A 24141-nucleotide genomic window follows, 5' to 3' on the forward strand; every position below is an offset into this window, starting at 1 on the left:
GATAACCTATCACCCCCTTACTTATCAAGAATCTATCTAGCTCTGCCTTAAAAATATTCAAAGACTCTGCTTCCACTGTCTTTTGAGGAAGAGAGTTCCAAAGACTCACTGCGCCCAGAGAGAAAAAATTTCTCCTCATCTCTGTCTTAAATGGGCGACCCCTTATTTTTAACCAGTGACCCCTGGTTCTAGGTTCTCCCACAAGAGGAAACATCCTCTCCACATCCACCCTGTCAAGACCCCTAAGGACCTTACATGTTTCAATATATCAAGCTTCTAGCATGGAAATTCCCGCGCCCGGTGGTGAGTTAAGACCAGTGGTGGTGAGATGTGGAGTTTAAGTGGGCTTTAATTGCCCACTTTAGGGCTTCAATTGGTGGTGAGTTGGGAGGGCCGTCCACAAACCTTCCTGCCCTGGACTTAATGGGGGCAGAGTCCGGAGGGCAGCCATCCTCTTGCCCAATTAAATGCATCCCCACCACCAAACCCATCTCAAGAGGGGGCATTAAATTCCAGCCAATACAAGAGATACCCTACGGTGCAATCACCACAACTGTTAACGTCTTGTCAATTACATTGTTAAAGTTAAGAGAAACAGGTGATGGGTATTAATTGTCTTTGAGCACATATACACAGGGGATGGCTGGGACACTGGGTTGTGTGGGAGGAGAGCTGTGACACTGAACAAGTCAATAAACTCCCTCAATAAAGAAAAGCTCTGTGTCTTGGTTTTGGTTTCACCAAATAGCTTGGATCCGATTGACAACAATGTGGCCATCTAGTTGTTCAGGTTACAATATGCAAATATCACATTTTATCCCACAAGCCATTGCCCTGAGATCGAGCTCTTCTCATTGATCATCACAATTTGTCTCCTGTCTCTAAGTTGGTTTTCAAACCACCTTATTAGCCCCACAAATTTCTGGCTCCTTTAAAGACACTGGGGTTTTTTTCTAACTCCCGGCAGGTCCTCTATGCTGTTGGAGCTTTGGCAAAAGCCACCTATGACCGGATGTTCCAATGGCTTGTGATGCGGATAAACAAGACCCTGGACACGAAGCTGCCTAGCAAGTTCTTTATCGGAGTGTTGGACATCGCGGGTTTCGAGATTTTTCAGGTAAACCTCATGTCAGCCTTGTGTTCACAGAATCACAGAATCACAGTGCAGAAGAGGCCCTTTGGCCCATCGAATCTGTACCAACATGTGAGAAACACCTGACCTAGCTACCTAATCCCATTTACCAGCACTTGGTCCATAGCCTTGAATGTTATGACGTGCCAAATGCTCATCCAGGTACTTTTTAAAGGATGTGAGGCAACCCGCCTCCACCACCCTCCCAGGTAGTGCATTCCAGACCGTCACCACCGTCTGGGTAAAAAGGTTTTTCCTCACATCCCCCTAAACCTCCTGCCCCTCACCGTGAACTTATGCCCCCTTGTGACTGATCCTTCAACTAAGGGGAACAGCTGCTCCCTATCAACCCTGTCCATGCCCCTCATAATCTTCTACACCTCGATCAGGTCGCCCCTCGGTCTTCTCTGCTCCAACAAAAACAACCCAAGTCTATCCAACCTCTCTTCATAACTTAAATGTTTCATCCCAGGCAATATCCTGGTGAATCTCCTCTGCACCCTCTCCAGTGCAATCACATCCTTCCTATAATGTGGCGACCAGAACTGCACACAGTACTACAGCTGTGGCCTCACCAAGGTTCTATACAACTCCAACATAACCTGCCTACTTTTGTAATCTATGCCTCGATTGATAAAGGCAAGTGTCCCATATGCCTTTTTCACCACCCCACTAACATGCCCCTCCGCCTTCAGAGATCTATGGACACACATGTCAAGATCCCTTTGTTCCTCAGAACCTCCTAGTGCCATGCCGTTCATTGAATACTTCATTGTCAAATTACTCCTTCCAAAGTGTATCACCTCACACCTTTCAGGGTTAAATTCCATCTGCCACTTATCTGCCCATTTGACCATCTTCCTGTAGCCCAAGATATTCAACCTCACTGTTAACCACCCGGCCAATCTTTGTGTCATCCCATGGTGTTAGATTTTTGAAATATCGGGGAGTATCGGGCTATGAGGAGCTGGCACGAAAGAGGACTTGAGGCCTGGGGAAGATCAACCTTGATCTCATTGAATGGCACAGCAGGCTTGAGGGGTCAAATGGCCTACTCCTGCTCCTATTTCTTATGTTCTTATGTACATTCCACATTACTCAGGCCAGGTCACACCTTGAGCGCTGTGACCAGTTCTGGTCACCTTTAATCAAGAAAGAAGGGAGACAGGAAACAGGAAACTATACGCCAGTTAACCTAACATCTGCCTTTGGGAAAATGGTAGAATCCATTATTAAAGGAGTCTTAGTAGGACATTTAGAAAATCATAATACAATCAGGCAGAGTCAACATGGCTTTGTGAAAGGGGAATAATGTTTGACAATTTTACGAGACTTCTTAGAGGATTTAACAAGCAGGGTGGATAAAGGGGAACCAGTAGATGTAGTGTATTTGGATTTCCAAAAGACATTCGATAAGGTGCCACATAAAAGTTACACCACAAAATAAGAGCTCTTGGAGATGTATTAGCATGGATAGGGTGTTGGCTAACTAATGGGGTAACTATGCGGTTGGCAAACTGAAACTAGTGGAGTGTCACAGGGATCAGTGCTGGGGCCTCAACTATTTACAATCTATATTTACACTTTGGATAAATGGATCGAGTGCATGGTAACCAAATTTGCTGGTAATACCAAGATATGTGGGAAAGTAAGTTGTGAGGAAGATTCAAAGAGCCTGCAAAGGGATATAGACAGGTTAAGTGAGTGGGCAAAAATTTGGCAGATGGAGTATAATGCGGGAAAATGTGAACTTGTCCACTTTGGCAGGAAGAATAGAAATATTAATAGAAATATTATTTAAATAAGGGACACTGCAAAACTCTGAGGCACAGAGGGGTCTGGGTGTCCCTGTGCATGAATAACAAAAAATTAGCATGGAGGTACAGCAAGTGATTAGAAAGGCAAATGGAATGGCTTTTATTGCAAGAGGGATGGAATATAAAAATAGGGAAGTCTTACTGTAACTGTATAGGGCATTGGTGACATCATACCTTGAGGCCTGCATTCTCTTAGGGGCCACAGTGGTGTAGTGGTAATGTCACTGGGCTAGTAATCCCACGGCCCAGGCTAATGTTCTTGAGACACAGTTCAAATCCCACCACAGTAGCTGGTCAAGTTTAACTTGAATTAATAAAATCTAGAATTGAAAGCTAGTCTCAGTAATGGTGACCATGACAACTATCATCAATTGTTGTAAAAATCCATCTTGTTCACTAATGTCCTTTAGCAAAGGAAATCTGCCATCCTTACCCAGTCTGGTGTACATGTGACTCCAGACCCACAGCAATGTGGTTGACTCTTAACTGCCCTCTGAAATGGCCTAGCAAACCATTCAGTTCAAGGGCAATTAGGGATGGGCAACAAATGCTGGTCTTGCCAGGGACGCCCACATCCCGTGAGAGAATAAATGTAATAAAAAAAAGTTTTGGTCATTTGCTTGAGAAGCAGTTCAGAGAAGGTTCACTAGGTTAATTCCTGGGATGAAGAGGAGAGGCTGAACAAGTTGGACCTATACTCATCAGATTATAGAAGAATGAGGAGTGATCTCATTGAAACATATATGATTCTGAGGGGGCTTGATAGGGTAGAAGCTGAGAGGATGTTTCCCATTGTAAGGGATCTAGATCTGGGGGACACAGTTTATAAGGGGTCACCCATATAAGACTGAGATGAGGAGAAATTTCTTCCTTCAGAGGGTGGTTGGTCTTTGGAATTCTCTTCCCCAGAGATCAGTGGAGGCTGGGTCACTGAATATATTCAAGGCTGAGTAAGACAGATTTTGATCGACAAGGGAGTCAAGGGTTATGGGGGGGTGCAGACAGGAAAGTGGAGGTAAGGCCACTTATCAGGTTAGCCATGATTGTATTGAATGGGGGAGCAGTCTCGGGGGGCAATAGCAGCAGGGGCCTACTGTTGCTCCTATTTCTTATGATCTAATGAGAGCTATGGCTGGGTGCACTGCAGAGAAAAAGTTATTATGAGGAAAGACTGGAGAAACTCAGGTTTGGGGCTGGAAAAGAGGGATATGGGGAGCTGATGGTGTAGAGGTGAAGTCTATCTTTAATAGTATGGAGAAAGTTAATCCAGAATAAACAAGTTCAAGCTAGTAGATGACATCTCTAGAATCAGTAGCAGGATGTTTTTCAGCATGCAGAGACTGGCAGAGAGGTGGAGGCAGAAACCCTGGAATCATTTAGGCCTCAATTAGATGCAGCCATGGGGGGAGGGTAGGGTTGTTCTGGATGGATGTAATACGATGGGCTGAATGGCTTTCATCATGAAGTATGGTACAGCTGCAGTGGTCAGACAGCACCAAAGGCGAATCATGAAATCACCGGCGTGTTTGGCTTTTGGTGGGTTCTCCGGGCATGGCTTCTTAACTTGACAGCTCCTTCTCTTTCTCCAGCTCAACAGCTTTGAACAGCTGTGTATTAACTTCACCAATGAGAAGCTTCAGCAGTTCTTCAACCATCACATGTTCGTGCTGGAACAGGAAGAGTACAAGGTGCAGGGCATCGAGTGGACGTTCGTTGACTTCGGCCTGGATTTGCAGGCTTGCATTAACCTCATCGAGAAGGTGAGTGGCCCAGCCGGTGTGTGGCGTCTGTGGTGTAGCACGGCCTTCTGGAGATGTTCCCCCAGAGCTGAAATCGGACCATAATCAGATTCAAATTGGGCTGCAAGGTGCAGATTGTGTGCGGCTGAGAACGTGACGTTTAAAGCTTAAATAAATGTGTTTTTTATTTCCTTTCATTTGAGCATTGGGAATGCCGGAAAAACCTTATAACCCACAGTCCGGATACAGCCAGTGTCGCAGGGGAAGTCTTCCTCAGTAAATCAGAGGGATGTAATTCCGGATCTCCGGTCCCTATCTCCTGCCCTGGGATTCCTCCTCTAGGGAGTAAGGTTGCCCCTTTGTGAGTGGACATGTTCCTGGAGGTTTTGTCACATAAACCTCCAAATTTCCCAGCGGGTAAAACACAAGCCCACCTCCAATATTCCTCAAACTAATAAGCAGAAGTGTTGAAAGACAATATAAGTTCCACACTTATTTAATACTCCTGCTGTACTGAGTGGGGTTCTCTAATACTCCTGCTGTACTGAGTGGGGTTCTCTAATACTCCTGCTGTACTGAGTGGGGTTCTCTAATACTCCTGCTGTACTGAGTGGGGGTCTCTAATACTCCTGCTGTACTGAGTGGGGTTCTCTAATACTCCTGCTGTGCTGAGTGGGGTTCTCTAATACTCCTGTTGTGCTGAGTGGGGTTCTCTAATACTCCTGCTGTGCTGAGTGGGGTTCTCTAATACTCCTGCTGTACTGAGTGGGGTTCTCTAATACTCCTGCTGTACTGAGTGGGGTTCTCTAATACTCCTGCTGTACTGAGTGGGGTTCTCTAATACTCCTGCTGTACTGAGTGGGGTTCTCTAATACTCCTGCTGTACTGAGTGGGGTTCTCTAATACTCCTGCTGTACTGAGTGGGTTCTCTAATACTCCTGCTGTACTGAGTGGGGTTCTCTAATACTCCTGCTGTACTGAGTGGGGTTCTCTAATACTCCTGCTGTACTGAGTGGGTTCTCTAATACTCCTGCTGTGCTGAGTGGGGTGCTGTGGGGATCAGCGCTGGTGCTTTGACTATTTGCTATTCATATCCATGATTTGGATGAAGGGGCCGAATGTATGGTTGCTAAATTTTCTAACGACACAATGATAGGCAGGAAAGTAAGTTGTGGGGAGGACACAAAGAGTCTGCAAAGGGACATGGATAAGTTAAGTGAGTGGCAGATGGCAGATTTGGGAGATGCAGTGTAACGTGGGAAAATGTGAGGTTACCCACTCCGGCGGGAAGAATAGAAAAGCAGAATATTATTTAAATGGAGAGACTGCTGTGGTGCAGAGGGATCTGGGTGTCCTGGTACATGAAGCACAAAAAAGTTAGCACACAGGTTCCTTCACTGTCACTGGGTCAAAATCCTGGAACTCCCTTCCCAACAGCACTGTGGGTGTACCTACACCACATGGACTGCAGCGGTTCAAGAAGGCAGCTCACCGCCACCTTCTCAAGGGCAACTAGGGATGGGCAATAAATGCTGGCCCAGCCAGTGACACCCACATCCAGTGAATGATTGAAAAATAAGAATATCAAGTAATTAGGGAGACAACCGGCCTGTTGGCCTTTATTGCGAGGGATTGGCCTACAAGAATAAAGAAGCCTTGCTACAACTGTCCAGGTCTTAGGTGTGGTCACATCTGGAGTACTTAGTGCAGCTTTGGTCTCCATATTGAAGGAAGGACATAACTTGCATTCGAGGTGATGTCTCAGTAGATTGGCCCCTGGGGAAGAGGGAATTATCCTAATGATTAGGCTGAGTGACTTGGCTCTATCTTCTCTGGAGTTTAGAAGGATGAGAGGAGATCTCATTAAAACATTCAAGGTTGTGAAGGGGCTTGACAGAGTGGACAGTGCGAGTTTGTTCCCCAGCTGGGGAATCTAGAACACGGGGGCACAGTCTCAGGTCAGGGGGTCGGATAATTTAGGACTGAGATGAGGAGAAATTACTTCACTCAAAAGGTTGTGAATCTTTGGAATTCTCTAGCCCTGGGATGTGGATGCTCCATTATTGATTATATTTAAGGCTGCGATAGATAGATTATTGGTCTCTCAGGGAATGAAGGGATATGGGGAGTGGGTGGGAAAGTGGAGTTGATGCTGAAGATCAGCTATGATCGTATTGAATAGCGGAGCAGGCTCAATGGGCTGTGTGGTCCACTCCTGCTCCTATTCCTCATGTCCTTATGATTTTGCTCTTGGGTGTTCTCCAGCGTCCAGGACATTCCTCTTTAATTCCTGGTGAGTTTAGGACATTCCTGGAGGGTTGACAGCCCTGTTAGGGAGGGTGTTGTGTGGGACCAATGCACCTGGAGTGTAGGTGAACACCTGGGCCTCGTGTGCAGGTGAAATGGGAGGGACAAGAAGCCACATTTTGGTTAAATTGGTGAATCCAATTACCCGCAGCACCCTGAACAACTGGGCATTAATCCCAGCTACCCTGCCCTGATCCGACAGAGCATCTGATAATAAAAACAGAAACAATCCAGAAACAGGGACCAAGCACTATTTCAGGGTCAGAGGAGTTCGGATTCCTGGTTTTTTTTTCCCCCAGCTGCTTTTCTCTAATGCTTTTCACACCTTCAGAAGGTTCCAAAGTGCCCACAGCCAATGAATTACTTTTAAAGTGCGGTCACTGTTTGTAATGTAAGAACTGAGGCAGGCGATTCACGCACAGCAAGATCCCACAAACAGCGGTGTGAAAATGCTCGGATAATCCGTTTTAGTGAAGTTGGTTAGGATCTAGATATCGGCTAGGACCCTGGGGTTAACTCCCCTGGTCTCCTTTGAAGTTTGAGGCACGAGATCTGGGCATCGGAGCTTCAGAAAGACAATCCTGTACGGGGAGTGTCAGCGCAAACTCTGTGCTCAAGTCACTGGATGTTAGAATAAAAAGCCAGACTTTGAGGCAACTATAGCAGAAAGATAACATAATTTCAGAACAAAGCTTCATTGCAGAATGGAAGGAGTTATATCCAAAATAACCGAGATTTTTTTCAATTTATTCATTCCTGGGATGTGGGCTTCGCTGGCTGGCCCAGCATGTATAGCCCAACCATAGTTGCCCCTGAGGAGGTGGTGGTGAGCCGCCTTCTTGAACCTCTGCAGCCCATGTGGTGTAGGTACACCCACTGTGCTGTTAGGGAGGGAGTTTCACACCGTCGACACAGTCAGGAGGGTGAGTGGCTCGGAGGGGAACTTGCAGGTGGTGGTGTTCCCACCCGTCTGCTGCCCTGGGTCCTTCTAATGGTGGAAGCTGGTCTCTGTCCACTGCCTGGCACATGGACACTGCCTACTCTCGGACACTGCCTTCTGCCATGCACTGCTTGGCTCCTGGACATTGCCCATCCTCGGACACTGCCCACTGCTGGAGACTGGTTAGCACTGTTGTTCACCACTGAATTTGTTCCCCTCACTGCCATCCGCTCTCCCCACCACCTAGACTCAACACCACTACATAATGACAATCTATTACTTTCCTCCCTTTTCTGTTTAACTGTTGCAGCCGTTGGGAATCCTGTCAATCCTGGAGGAGGAGTGCATGTTCCCGAAGGCCACAGACATAACCTTCAATGCAAAACTCCACACTAATCTCCTGGGAAAGTCACCGAACTTTGCTAAACCGAAGCCTGATAAGAAGAGAAAATACGAATCGCACTTTGAGATCTTGCACTACGCTGGAGTGGTGAGTAACTTTGAGGTTGGCAGTATCGCAGACCCCAGTGCCTCAGTCTGCCTCCCGTATTCTGACAAGCTGTGACGGGATTGCTTCACGACAGTGTTGAGTGAAGCAATCCGAGCTTGACCAACACTGAGTGTAAAAAGTCAAAATGTGATTGGGGGTATACCCCACACACACACACGCACACACACACAAAAAAATGCATACACAGACATACACACACGTACATGTGCACACACACAAATATGTGCGTACACACAGACGCGCACACACGCACACAAATGCGTACATACAATCACACTCACATATAAACATTCGTGCTTAAACACACACTCGCACATACTTTCAAATATTCATACATAAGCTTGCTTACGCACAAGATCACAATCACACACACACTCATGTTTAAACATGCACACACATTCTCTGACTCACATGTACACTCATTGAAGCACGCGCTTACAATAATCTCCTGTGTGCACACACTCAAACATTCTTAGCAAAATTGCTTACACGTACAATCACACTCATACACAAACACACACAAACACATACAGACACACACACACACACACACAAATACTCAAATATTCATACGTGTAAGATCCTCCTGCTGATCTACAGCTTCCTTTGTCTCTACTCTGGATATCAATGACACACAACTTGGATGAGGTTCCACCAAAGGTGATGTTGCTTTATTAAACGACTAAGCAATGGTGCACACTCATGATAATACCAGTTGCTTAGCTTCCCTGTAAGCCAGAGTTTGCCTCGGTGGTTAATCTGCTGACAACTTCTCCATGAGTGACTTCTGAGTGACTGACAAAATTGCTCTAACCCATTGCAGCAAAGACGTGTTCGTGGACTCTTTCTTTAAACCATTTTTTTGCTAAGGCCCTGTGCCATATAAGGTAATACCTGTTTTTAGCCCATTTAATTGGTTTTTGATTACGTCAGTGTCTTTTCCCTTGTTCCTTTGCCCTGGGCCCCTTACAAGGTCATGCTTGAATAACTAGAACCAGCCTGACTCCGCCATGTAAAATTTTATAAAAGGGAAATCATGTTTTGCAATCCTACTGGAGTCTTTTTGAGGACATAACCAGTAGAATAGATGAGGGAGAACCAGTGGATGTGGTGTATTTGGATCTTCAGGAAGCTTTTGATAAAGCCCCACATAAGAGGTTAGTTTACAAAATTAAAGCACACGGATTGGGGGTAATACATTGGCACGGATTGAGAATTAGTTAGCAGACAGGAAACAGAGAGTAGGAATACATGAGCCAGAATCTTCAAGTCAGCAAGCAGGTGCAGGCCCCGCTCGCCAACATGTAAAATGACGCGCGGTGATATCGAGCGTGCGTTCCTACATCACCACACATCATGCAGATCTTCAGTTTGGCGGGCGCGCAGCCAGAGTCAGCTGTGCCCCTGCTGAACTTTCAAAGGACTATTAAGGCCATTTTAAAACTAATTATAAAGTTATTAACTGAGCTGCCCATCCAACCTTAAGGTTGGCGGGGGGCAGGCGAAGAACCCAGGTGGCCTTCACATTTATCATGAAACCTCATCCACGGGCGGGGTGAGGATTGATGAAGTGTTTATAAACCATATAAAGTTTTTTTATTAATGTTCATTGACATGTCCCAGCTCATGTGACACGAGTCTTAAAAAATTTTTTTTTTCTCTTTATTAACATTTTTTGCAAATCAAACTGATCTCCCAGAGGCCTCTCTGTGCCTCAGGGAGATTTTTGCGCTCTTTCCCGCGCATGCGTAAGGTTAGATCGGAGTCAGTTGCGCCGTTAATGGGCTTAACTGCCCTCCTGGCGATTGTGCTTCCGAGTGAAATATCGTGGGAGTGCGCGATGTCGTCGGGATGCTCACCAGACGTCTTCTCGCGCGATTTTCTGCCCGATTGGGTCAGGTGTGCGCCCGCCCCTGGGATGTAAAATTCTGCTCTATGTCGTCTCTTACAACGTTATCAATCTCCAGGCTGGTACAGACAGGCCTCTCTATTACCTCTAATGAATACAAAAAGGGGCGAGGGCAGTTCTCCTGCACAGTTTAATTCATTTTGCAGACCTTCCTAATACTGGCAAGGCTTTGACTTGCCTAAATTGACCATCATGCTTTGTGTTTTGAGCCCATGGTGCAGTTCAGTCCAGTTCCTCAGATGTCTTCAGTTTGAGTTTCTCTTCCCCCTCTGTGTTCCATGTTACCACCATAAGACAGAGTCCACACACACAGGGTTAGAAAACAACCAGTCTACATTAATTAATACAAAATAAATTTAAAAACAGTTACATAGTTATAAAGTGATTGTACATTAAAAAGGTAAATAATACATTGGCTTACATGCATAAACTTGCTTACACACACAATCATACTCACACACACACACACAAACACTCATGCTTAAACACATAAGCAAGTGTACATACTTAAACACACACACACATTCTGCCGCTCACATGTACACCCATACAAACACTGAGACACATGGTCACACATAATCTCCTTCACTCACTCACTCACTCACTCACTCACTCACTCACTCACTCACTCACTCACTCACTCACTCACTCACTCACTCACTCACTCACTCACTCACTCACTCAAACACAATAAACTTGCTTACGCAAACAATCATACTCACACACACAAATATTCATACTTAACCTATTAGCACACATACACACACACACACACGCACATACACGCTGACCTGTAGGATTCTCTCCATGAGTATATCGCAAGAGGGAACCAATCTTGGAGGAGAACTGACTTCAATCAAAGCCTCTCCCCAAGGAGATCAGCTCAGTCCAATCTGCAACTCGCATTAGGAACATATTTTGAAAGAGGTGAGAAACATCCCAGTGATCATGTTGGGGAAGGACAAATTTTGCATTCAGATAAATAATAGAACTGCTGGCGAAATTCTAGCAATATCCAGGGAGAAAAATAAATTGCATTCATATCACACCTTTCACATCCTTGGGATGTCTCAAAGCACTTAACAGCCAATGATGTACTGTTGAAATGTAGTCACTGTTGTAATGTGGAAAAGATGGCAGACTGTGTATGAGATGAATGACCTGTTAACAGTATGTACGCGGTGTTGGTTGAGGGGAGATTACCCACCAAAACATAGGATGTCCCAATCGTGCTGTGGAATCTTTTACATTTACCTTGAGAGGTAGACGTGACCTCAGCTTCATGTCTGATCAGAGAGACATTAACCAAAAACAATCTTGTGGCAAATTTGAGAAGCTCTCTCTCGAATGGTCTCGCGAGGGTTCATGCTCCTCTCCTTGGACTGAGCAAGTGCTTTGTTGGGTGAAAACATTAAGTGGTTTCTACCATCGAGTCCCCCACTTTCCCCCCTCTGTGTTCATCGGGCAACAGAAACCCCATGACTACAGTGTGTATTCCCACCTGAATATCAGCAGGTCAGACAGTATGACTACATTTCCCTCCTTAGAACAATTGATAAAGTGTAGCAAGTACTCAAAAAACTGTGGAGCAAATGCACCCGTGCTGTGGTAAGACCTGTTAAGCACCTAGAGTGTTGTTGGAGCTGCACTCATCCAGGCAAGTGGGGAGTATTCCTTCTCTTCTTAGGCAGTGCCTCAGGGTCGAGGATGACTTGCTTCCACACTAACAATGAGTTGTCAGGTGACTGAAGAGTCCAATGTGTGACCTACAGTCTCTGTCACAGGTGGGGCAGGTGGTGGTAGGGGTAATGGGTGGGTGGGGTGCCCGGGGTGGGTGGGATGCCCGGGGTGGGTGGGATGCCCGGGGTGGGTGGGGTGCCCGGGATGGGTGGGATGCCCGGGTTGCCACGCGCTCCTTTCGCTGTCGACACTTGGCTTCAGCTGGCCCTTGGTGATGAGACTCGAGGTGTTCAGCTCCTCCCCGGATGCTTTCCCTCCATTTCGGGTGGAATGGGCCAGGGATTCCCAGATGTCGGTGGGGATGTTGCACTTTTTCACGGAGGTTTTGAGGGTGTCCTTGAAGCGTTTCCTCTGCCCTCCTGGGGCTCGCTTGCCGTGTCGAAGCTTCGAGTAGAGGGCTTGTTTCGGGAGTCTCGTGTCAGGCATGTGGACGATGTGGCCTGGCGGGCGGAGCTGATCCAGCTCGGTCAATGTTTCGATGCTGGGGATGTCGGCCTGAGTGAGAACACTGCCATTGGTGCGCCCGTCCTGCTAATGGGTTTGCAGGATCTTGCGGAGGCAGCGCTGGTGGTACCTCTGCAGAGTTTTGAGCTGCCCCCTGTACATAGTCCACGTCTCTGAGCCACATAGGAGGGCGGGTATCACTACTGCTCTTATCACCCAGAGGGTGGTTGGAGTCTGGAACAAGCTTCCTGAGAGGGTGGTGGAGGCAGGTTCGATCGAGGTATTCAAATGGGAATTGGGCTGCTATCTGAAAAGAGAGAATGTCCAAGGTTACTGGGATAAGGCGGGGGAGTGGTATCAGGTGGAATTCTCTTTCAGAGAGCCAGGACAGACTCAATGGGCCAATTTTTTTTTTATTCATGGGATGTGGGTGTCACTGGCTAGACCAGCATTTATTACCCATCCCTAAGTGCCCTTGTTCAGGGAGCATTTAAGAATCAACCACATTGCTGTGGGTCTGGAGTTACATGTAGGCCAGACCTAAGGATGACAGATTTCCTTCCCTAAAGGACATTAGTGAACCAGATGGGTTTTTACAACAACCAACAAAGGTTTCATGGTCATCATTAGACTTTTAATTCCAGATTTTTTATTAAATTCAAATTCCACCATCTGCCCTGGCAGGATTCAAACCCAGGTTCCCGGACCCTTACCCGGGGTCTCTGGGTTTTTAGTCGAGTGACAATACCACTGCACCATCGCCTCCCCGTAAACACAAGCCCTCTACTCGAAGCTTCGACACGGCAAGCGAGCACCAGGAGCGCAGAGGAAACGCTTCAAGGACACCCTCAAAACCTCCGTGAAAAAGTGCAACATCCCCACCGACATCTGGGAATCCCTGGCCCATTCCACCCGAAATGGAGGGAAAGTATCCGGGGAGGAGCTGAACACCTCGAGTCTCATCACCAAGGACCAGCTGAAGCCAAGTGTCAACAGTGAAAGGAGCGCGTGGCAACCCGGGCATCCCACCCACCCCGGGCATCCCACCCACCCCGGGCATCCCACCCACCCCGGGCATCCCACCCACCCATTCCCTCTACCACCACCTGCCCCACCTGTGACAGAGACTGTAGGTCACACATTGGACTCTTCAGTCACCTGAGAACTCATTGTTAGTGTGGAGGCAAGTCATCCTTGACCCTGAGGGACTACCTAAGAAGAGAAGGAATACTCCCCACTTGCCTGGATGAGTGCAGCTCCAACAACACTCTAGGTGTTTAACAGGCCTTACCACAGCACGGGTACATTTGCTCCACAGTTTTTTGAGTACTTGCTACACTTTATCAATTGTTCTAAGGATGGAAATGTAGTCATACTGTCTGACCTGCTGATATTCGGGTGGGAATACACACTGTAGTCATGGGAGCACCTTGGATCTGGCCTGCAGGCGGTGGAGGGTAAACAGGTTCCCGCGTGTTCTGTCGTTTATCTCCACTCCAGCGGGGAGCTTGCTGAGGGTGAGATGGAGCACTGCAGCAAGGAAGATCAAGAAGAGCGTCGGTGTGATGACACAGCCTGGCTTGTCCCCGGTCCGAACATGGATCAGGTCTGTGGTGGATCTGTTAGTCAGGATTCCATCACACTCCTGACTTGTGCCTTATAGATCATGAACAGGCTTTGGGGAGTCAGGAGGTGAGTTACTCACCACAGAATTTCCAGCCTCTGACCTGCTCTCGTAGCCACAGTATTTCTATGGCTAGTCCAGTTCAGGTTCTGGTCAATGGTAATCCCCAGGATGTTGATAGTGGAGGATTCAGTGATGGTAATGCCATTGAATGTCAAGGGGAGATGATTAGATTCTCTCTTGTTGGAGATGGTGATTGTCTCGTATTTGTGCGATGTGAATGTTATTTGCAACTTATCAGCCCAAGCCTGAATATTATCCAGGTCTTGCTGCATACAGCACTTTGAAGTGTAGTCACTGTTGTAATGTAGGAAATATAGCAGCCAATTTGGACACAGCAAGCTCCCACAAACAGCAACGTGATCATGATCAGGTAATCTGTTCTTGTGTTGATTGAGGGATAAACATCGGCCAGGACACCAGAGAGAACTCCCCTGATCTTCTTCGAATTAGTGCCATGGGATCTTTAATGAGACAGCAGCCGGGCCTGGGTTTAACATCTCATCTGGAAAGATGGTGCCTCTGACAGTGCAGCTCTCCCGCACAGGGTATCAGCCTTGATTTCTGTGCTCGAGCCCTGGGCTTCATTCCACAATCTTCTGGCTCAGAGTTGAAGAGTGCTACTTCCTGAGCCAAGTGGAACAGAATGATTATCCAAACTAAGCTGATGTCCAGAGGGACATTTTCCTGGTTGTTAATGTCAGCACAAAAGTGGATTTCCCTGTGCACTTTCGAGACTGAAGACAATTCTTACCCAGCAGGGTTGATCTGCAAATTGCCTGCAGCTAGTTGACTTGGGGGCTTTGGCGAGTGGTGATTGATCATTCGAAGTGCAGCATCTCAGAGCCAAAATGGGGCGTTTTTTTCAGACTCAGCAGATCTAATACTTCCAGGACAAGCCTGGCACAAGTTCGATAAATGATGATTTCAATGCTGTGTTGTGCCCTAGGCCCCAACTTCAGACCACAACTTGTGAGCGGCGACTCAGTGCTGGCGCTTGCATCTCTGAGGTAGAGGATCAGGGGTTCGATTCTCACCTCAGACACTTCTAAACAAAATCTAAGCTGACGCTCCATTGATCCACTGTCAGAGATGGGATGTTAAACAATCTGCTCCTTCAGGTTAATGTAAGGGATCTGAGTAGCACTATTCAAAGGAGAGGAGTTTTTTTTTATTTGTTAATGGGATGTGGGGGTCACTGGCTAGGCCAGCATTTATTGCCCATCCCTAGTTGCCCTTATTCAGAGAGCATTTAAGAGTCAACCATATTGCTGTGGGTCTGGAGTCACATATAGGCCAGACCAGGTAAGGAGGGCAGATTTCCTTCCCTAAAGGGCATTAGTGAACCAGATGGATTTTTACAACAATCAACAATGGTTTCATTAAAATCAAAGTCATCATTAGACTTTCAACTCCAGATATTTATTGGATTCAAATCTCACCATCTGCTGTGGTGGGATTCAAACCCAGGTTCCCAGAACATTACCCTGGGTCGCTGAATGACTAGTCCAGTGACAATAACAATACGCTACTGCCTCTCTCTGAGTACACATGGTGCCTTGGTCAATGTGGCCTCCTTAATAAAATAAAATTGTCATTTATCTCATTGTTCATGGGAGTTTGTTGTGCAAACATTGGCTGCTGTTTTTCCTCCAGAATAATAGTCAGTATTTCATTGGCTGTGAAACCTCTTGGGATGTCCTGTGGCTGTGTAAGACGCTATGGACAGGATTGTCCAGTCCTGCCCGCTGCCGGGATTGTCCAGTTCCACCCAGAGTCAATGGACTTTTGGCTGCCGCTGGATCTCCCACAGCAGATCCCTCCACAACAGGACTGGAAAATCCCGGTATATAGACACACCTGCAACCATTTGATATTTTTTATTTCCACGTGGTCTCTCTCTGAGTGAGGGTTGCTTGTCCAGCTGTTTGGTTCAGTGATTGTCCATTGGAAACTGGCTGAGATTGAGTCACCAATAGCCATCGGAGAGAGGAGTCTTCCCTCTCTTGTGTCTTGGCTTGGACAGAGATGTAACTCCACGGTGCTCTCTGAGGAAGAGGCTGTAATGTGAAATACACGGATTGTAATCAATGGCTTCTCTCTTCTGTAGGTCCCGTACAATCTCAATGGCTGGCTAAACAAGAACAAGGACCCCTTGAACGAAACGGTGGTGGAACTTTTCCAGCAATCCTCTAACGAGCTAGTGGCTCTGCTGTACCAGGATTATGTCAGCGCCTATACAGGTGGATACAGCATTCTCTCTCTCTTTCTCTCTCTCTCCCCCATCACTGAGTGATCGGAGTTAACAGAATTCCACAAAATAGAGGATCTGGAGCAAAGTAGCTGGGCAGAAATGTTAGTGAACAACTCAACAGATCAGCAGGGAGAGATCTTCAAATGTGTGATGTTTAAATACCAATATATCTCTCTCAGGTGAAGATAATTACATAGAATTAAATTGAATGTCCAGCACAGAAACATTTGGCTCAACTGGTCCATGCCAGTCTTGGACCCCCAACAAAACCCCTCCTGTCCCTCGTCTTCCTCGAACCCCACAAGCAAAACCACGAGGGAGGGATGTGACAAACTTAGGGAGAATGATACTCACAATATAGAGAGTATGGTAAGGAGGTGATAAGGGGGGGTCACTGAAAATAAACTAGCAGGTAACACAAGAGGATGTCGTAGCTTTGTAGGAACTTCCATAAACATGTAAAAAAAATAGTTAAAGAGATGAAGGCTTGTCAAAGACGGGAACATAGGAACAGTTACAGGCCACTCAGTCACTTGAGTCTGTTCCACCATTCAGTTGTTAATGGCTGATCTGCATGTTAACTCTATCTACCTGCCTTGGCTTCATATCCCTTCAGGTCCTTGTCTGACACAAATATTATCAATCTTAGTGTTGAACTTTTCAAAATTTCTTGTCCCATGGGTTGTGGGCGTTGCTGGCAAGGCCAGCATTTGTTGCCCGTTCCTAATTGCCCCCAAACTGAGTGGCTTGCTCAGCCATCTCAGAGGGGCAGTTAAGAGTCAACCACATTGCTGTGGGTCTGGAGTCACATGTAGGCCAGACCAGGTAAGGACGGCAGATTTCCTTCCCTAAAGGGCAGTAGTGAACCAGATGGGTTTTTACAACAATTGATGGCAGTGTTCTATAAACACGAGAGGACATGGCTTTAGGGTGAAAGGGGACAGGTTTAGGGGGAACATTAGGGGGAACTTCTTCACTCAGAGAGTGGTGGGAGTGTAGAACGAGCTGCCATCTGACGTGGTAAATTCGGGCTCACTCTTAAGTTTTAAGAATAAATTAGATAGATACATGGATGGGAGAGGTCTGGAGGGTTATGGACTGGGTGCAGGTCAATGGGACTAGCGGAATAATATTTTGGCACAGACTAGAAGGGCCGAATGGCCTGATTTTCTGTGCTGTAGTGTTCTATGTTTCTCTGGTTTTATGGTCACATTACTAAGAGTAGCTTTATATTTCAGATGTTATTAATTGAATTTAAATACCTCCAGCTGCCATGGTGGGGTTTGAACCTCTGTCTCCAGAGCCTCTGGGGCCTCTGGACTTCTCGTCCAGAATCAATTTTCGATCGACCCCCCTGCATCAACAGCTTTTGGTGGGAGAGTTTCCCAGGTTGCGTGAAGAAACCCTTCCTGACATCCCTCCCGGATGTCCTAGTTTTATATGAAGCTTTTGCAATCTATTCCTGGACACACACCCCCTACCGGTCAGAGCAAATAGTTAATAAAAGCAGGAAGTGCTGGTGATACCCAGGAGGTCGGGCAGCGTCTGTGGAGAGAGAAATAGAGGCAACGTTTCAGGTGACCATTTGCCAGCCTGGAGCATTAGCTCCGGGTGGAATTTCCCCCTCCCATGGTGGGGGCGGGGGAGGGGACGGGGACGGGGACGGGAAGTGTTTCCCATTTCCGAGGCCGCCGGGAATTCATGCAGTGTCGCACGACCCCGACCTCACTCATTATGCAGTCGGGGGCTCCCTGATGTTTCTCACGGCCGGGGTGGCGGGGGGGAGACTTACTCACCGATTGAGGAGGTGGCCAGAAGAGCTCCGGCGCCCACCTTCAGCGACACCTCCCTGGGTGTCCTCCTCAACCAAGTGGAGGCCAGGAGGGACATCCCTCTACCCACAGGATGGGAGGAGGAGGCCAAGCAGGGAGACGAACCCTTCATGCAAGCAAGTTTCCCAGGGCAGTCGGTGCCCAGGATCCCCCAGCAGAGGATTGCCCTGCAGTGCCGCAAGAGGACGAACGACCTCATCCACGCCCGCCGCCAGGGTGGGTGTGAACCCTCAGCTGCTCACGCTCACCTCAATGAATGGTGCAGGGGGCCATGGGCCTCGGGGGGGGCACCGCGATAAGGTCAGGCCCCATTGCCCCACTGCGGCCCATCCACTCTGCTGGTGGAGAGGCCACTGTGAGTCCCTCATCTGCCCACACAGACAGCTCACATGCTGCCTGGAAGTTGGGGGCGGGGGGGAGAGGACCCAGGTGTTGAGGGTACCAACAAATGCCATGTCTCTCTAAGCCTTATCCTTGTCTGTGGACAGGCTCAACACACTGGAGGCTGCTGGACCAGGACCCTTCTGGAAAAAGCTGCAATGCATCAATCCACATGGCACACGATCCAGAACGTTATCTGTAAGACTGGAAGCATGGGAAAGATAGATGAAATTGCTACATACAATTAATTGTTAAATCCAATTGCCCTCAACCCCATCTTCTCTCTTCTCTTCGCATGGGAGAAGTTAAGCCACAACCATAGAGAGAGGGAGAAGATGGGAGGGGGTCAGAAAGAACTCACTGATTTCAAGGAGTGGACAGCCCAGCTGGCAGGGCTGGAGTGGGACTGGGCCATCAGAGATGGAGAGATTGGCTTGTGGCCTCCAGCCAGGAAGGATCCATGCACGTCATAGAAACCTAAGGGTCAAGCATTCCTCCACGTTAGAGTCACTCGCCCCCTCCTCTCTCACCGACAGGTGCCACCAGAGAGAGGGCGAGGCCTGAGGCTCAGGTTGTCCAGCTCCAACACGAGGCCGGAGAGGAGCAAGGACATTGCTGATGACCCATACTGCCCCTGTAGAGGTGTCACAGCAGACAACTGCACCCTCCACCTGCCCAGGGACACACACCTCAGGGGGTATTAGTTCTAGTTTAGGAAGGGTCTCAAATTCTGGTGGACATTCCATGTCCCCCGGAATCTGGCATCTGCAGGGAGGCAAAGGTCTTTTCCAGGGCCCTTGTGAGCCGCATACAATCACTCTCCCACACACGCTTTGCCCTTCACACTCTCATCTGTCCCAAGGCCCCAGCATTGTAAATACCACATAGTGGAGTTTCCCTTCAGTTGTCCAGTTGAGATGACCTGCATCTCCGCCCACCCCCGATGACCCAGCCCCCATGCAGCATCTCGAGACCTCCACCTCCACCATGAGGTTCTATATTGTTCTGACTTCCCCTCCAACCCAGCACTTACACCCTCTCCCCCATTACCATTAACCCCCACCTCCCAGGAACCACTTTCAACCTCCCCAACGCCACCCTTCAACCCTCCCCCATCACCTTCCATCCCATCCAGGTGAATGTAGAGGTCCCCTTATTCCTGGGGACACTGAAGAAGCTCGACACCGTCCAGGACAAAGCAGCCCCGCTTGATTGGCACCACATCCACAAACATTCACTCCCTCCACCATTGATGCACAGTAACAGCAGTGTGTACCATCTACAAGATGCACTGCAGGAACTCACCAAGGCTCCTTAGACAGCACCTTCCAAACCCACAACCACTACCATCTAGAAGGACAAGGGTAGCAGACACATGGGAACACCACCACCTGGAAGTTCCCCTCCAAGTCACTCATCATCCTGACTTGGAAATATATTACCGTTCCTTCACTGTCGCTGGGTCAAAATTCTGGAACTCCCTCCCTAACAGCACTGTGGGTGTACCTACACCACTGGACTGCAGTGGCTCAAGAAGGTAGCTCACCACCACCGTCTCAGGGCAATTAGGGATGGGCAATAAATGCTGACCCAGCCAACGACACCCACATCCTGTGAATGAAAGAAAAAAAACACTTGCACAAACACCCCCCACCCCCAGTTGTACCCCAACATGACCCATCCCACCATCCCGCTCTATACCAACTCACCCATTGAAAACCCCCCCGCTGAACCTCTCTCTTTCTCCTAGCGCCACCAAACTCCCCCCAGCCACTTCTAGACCTGCACACTCGTCCCACCTCTTCATTCCTCTCCTGCCCGTCTGTCACGGCCCCCCACAAAGACACCTCACACGGACCCTCGCCACCCAGCAGTAGCTCCTGCAGCCTTCCACCTGCAGCTTGATGGTCGGATCCCTGGGAGGAGTTGCGATCTGAAGATCGGATCCCTGGGAGGAGTTGTGGGCTGAAGATCGGATCCCTGGGAGGAGTTGCGATCTGAAGATCGGATCCCTGAGAGGAGTTGCGGGCTGAAGATCGGATCCCTGGAAGAACAATGAGAACACCCCCCTCCTGAAGCTGCTGTGCAGAGGAGATCCAGGTGGTCGACGCTTCACCCACCCACTGCTGCACGTGGTGTTCCAGGGTCCGGTCACTGGAGGCCTCACCTTCTTCCCACCCCCGTGAGCTGTCCCGGGCTTGCTTTAGGTAAGTGCCGATGTTTACATGTCAGGTTGGTCCAGGCGTGTTCCGGACCGGATTGATTTCCTGCTGGTGGTGCAGACGAGTGGCGATTGGAGGGAGGTGAGGGGACAGGGGGGTGGGGTGGGGAGAAGTGAAGGTGGGGGGTGCAATTCCTGTTGGATCTTTCTCTGCATCCCATTAGCAGGATGCAAATCGGTTTCACACCGGCCTCTGGTTGGAATTGGGACCTGCTGAGCCGGGCGGGAGGGTAACTTCCCTCCACCATTTTACACTGGCCAGAAACCCTCCCCCCCTCACCCGTCCCCTACCATTAAACCCACCGCGGGGTCAGGGGGATGGGAGGGGGGGTTGCGAAACGACTGGACTATTCCATCCTCTGTTTCTCTCTCCACAGATGCTGTCGGACCTGCTGAGTATTTCCAGCATTTCCGTTTTTCATTTCCTAAAGGCAAAAGGTGTTTGACAAATTGAGTAAATTTGGCTGGAGGGAGTACAGTAGATGCAATGTATAAGGTTGCATTTGACAACGTGCCTCACAAGAGGCTGTATCAATATGATCTTAGAGTAAATGTAATGGCCTGGGGGACTCTTGGTTAACAGGCTTGTGTCCAGGGAGCACAGCCTGGAAACTCTGCCGACCAAACAGAAGCGGGTGGAGTGAGATAATAAATTCCGCAGGACTTAACGGAAAGATCCTGAAGGCTGCGGACGAACAGAGATCGAAACATTCAAAGGTTTCTCGAAAAGTGAGTGAAGGTAAATGAAGCCAAAAAAAGTCCAATCGAATCCTGGGTTTTATAAATATGGTACTGTGTACAGTTTGGATGGCACATTATTGTTAGGGTATTAATAGGTTATAAAAGCTAAACTGTGATGAATGCACTTTGCTGTTTTTCACGATATTTGTATTTTTAGTGCTTTATCTATTGACAGATAGAATTTCCCGAGCGTTAACAGTGATGTCCCTGTCTTTAGTTCACATTTTTGGAAGCTGAGGGACTATTATTTTATTTATTTCCAGAACATGAACAGGCAAAACCGGGAGTTAAGGTTAGGAGGAGAAAAGCTGCCTCATTCCGGACAGTGTCACAGCTACACAAAGTAAGTACATCATCCAAACACGTTGTCAATTCACACAGCCAGCTTAAAATAACACTGACACTGTCCATTGTCACTCTGACCATCGTCACACTGTCCATTGTCACTCTGACCATCGTCACACTGTCCATTGTCACTCTGACCATGGACACACTGTCCATTGTCACTCTGACCATCGTCACACTGACCATCGTCATTCTGACCATTGTCACTCTTACCATTGCCACACTGATACTGTTCTCACACTGAACATTGTCACACTGAACATTGTCACACTGAACATGGTCACTCTGAACATTGTAACACTGTCCTTTGTAACACTGTCCATGGTCACACTGAACATGGTCACACTGAACATTGTCACACTGACACTGTTATCACACTGACCATTGTCACATTGAACATGGTCACACTGACACTGTTATCACACTGACCATTGTCACACTGAACATTGTAACACTGTCCTTTGTAACACTGTCAGTTGTCACACTGAACATTGTCACACTGAACATTGTCACACTGTCCTTTGTAACACTGTCCTTTGTAACACTGTCCATTGTCACAATGAACATGGTCACACTGAACATTGTCACACTTAACATGGTCACAGTGAACATGGTCACACTGACACTGTTATCACACTGACCATTGTCACACTGAACATTGTAACACTGTCCTTTGTAACATTGAAAGTTGTCACACTGAACATTGTCACACTGAACATTGTCACACTGACCATTGTCACTCTGACCATGGACACACCAACACTGTTATCACACTGACCATTGTCACACTGTTCTTTGTAACACTGTCCATTGTCACACTGAACATGGTCACACTGAACATTGTCACACTGAACATGGTCACTCTGAACATTGTAACACTGTCCTTTGTAACACTGTCCATGGTCACACTGAACATGGTCACACTGAACATTGTCACACTGACACTGTTATCACACTGACCATTGTCACACTGAACATGGTCACACTGACACTGTTATCACACTGACCATTGTCACACTGAACATTGTAACACTGTCCTTTGTAACACTGTCAGTTGTCACACCGAACATTGTCACACTGAACATTGTCACACTGTCCTTTGTAACACTGTCCTTTGTAACACTGTCCATTGTCACAATGAACATGGTCACACTGAACATTGTCACACTTAACATGGTCACAGTGAACATGGTCACACTGACACTGTTATCACACTGACCATTGTCACACTGAACATTGTAACACTGTCCTTTGTAACATTGAAAGTTGTCACACTGAACATTGTCACACTGAACATTGTCACACTGACCATTGTCACTCTTACCATTGCCACACCAACACTGTTATCACACTGACCATTGTCACACTGTTCTTTGTAACACTGTCCATTGTCACACTGAACATGGTCACACTGAACATGGTCACACTGAACATGGTCACACTGACCATTGTCACACTGAACATGGTCACACTGAACATTGTCACACTGAACATGGTCACACTGAACATGGTCACACTGAACATTGTAACACTGTCCATTGTCACACTGAACATGGTCACACTGAACATTGTCACACTGAACATTGTCACACTGAACATGATCACACTGAACATGATCACACTGAACATGGTCACACTGAACATTGTCACACTGAACATGATCACACTGAACATGGTCACACTGAACATTGTAACACTGTCCATTGTCACACTGAACATTGTCACACTAAACATTGTCACACTGAACATGGTCACACTGAACATTGTCACACTGAACATGGTCACACTGAACATTGTAACACTGTCCATTGTCACACTGAACATTGTCACACTGAACATGGTCACACTGTCCATTGTCACACTGAACATTGTAACACTGTCCATTGTCACACTGAACATGGTCACACTGAACATGGTCACACTGTCCATTGTCACACTGAACATGGTCACACTGAACATGGTCACACTGTCCATTGTCACACTGAACATGGTCACACTGAACATGGTCACACTGAACATTGTCACACTGAACATGGTCACACTGTCCATTGTCACACTGAACATTGTCACACTGAACATTGTCACACTGAACATGGTCACACTGAACATTGTCACACTGAACATGGTCACACTGAACATTGTCA

General features: G+C 47.6%; 1 protein-coding gene across 1 annotated transcript in view; it reads left to right on the plus strand.

The window, feature by feature from the left end:
* LOC144675602 (myosin-7-like) overlaps positions 1–24141 on the plus strand; it is a 148618-nt gene that overhangs the window by 39702 nt on the left and 84775 nt on the right. Inside the window, exons 11-15 of the mRNA XM_078536252.1 lie at positions 968–1117; positions 4539–4709; positions 8246–8425; positions 16334–16466; positions 21916–21995. Coding sequence (XP_078392378.1) covers positions 968–1117; positions 4539–4709; positions 8246–8425; positions 16334–16466; positions 21916–21995 — 714 coding nt within the window. The remainder of the gene's footprint in view (positions 1–967; positions 1118–4538; positions 4710–8245; positions 8426–16333; positions 16467–21915; positions 21996–24141) is intronic.

The sequence above is a fragment of the Cetorhinus maximus genome, chromosome 3 (genome assembly GCF_964194155.1).
Source record: "Cetorhinus maximus chromosome 3, sCetMax3.hap1.1, whole genome shotgun sequence".
In the NCBI taxonomy this organism is placed as follows: Eukaryota; Metazoa; Chordata; class Chondrichthyes; order Lamniformes; family Cetorhinidae; genus Cetorhinus; species Cetorhinus maximus.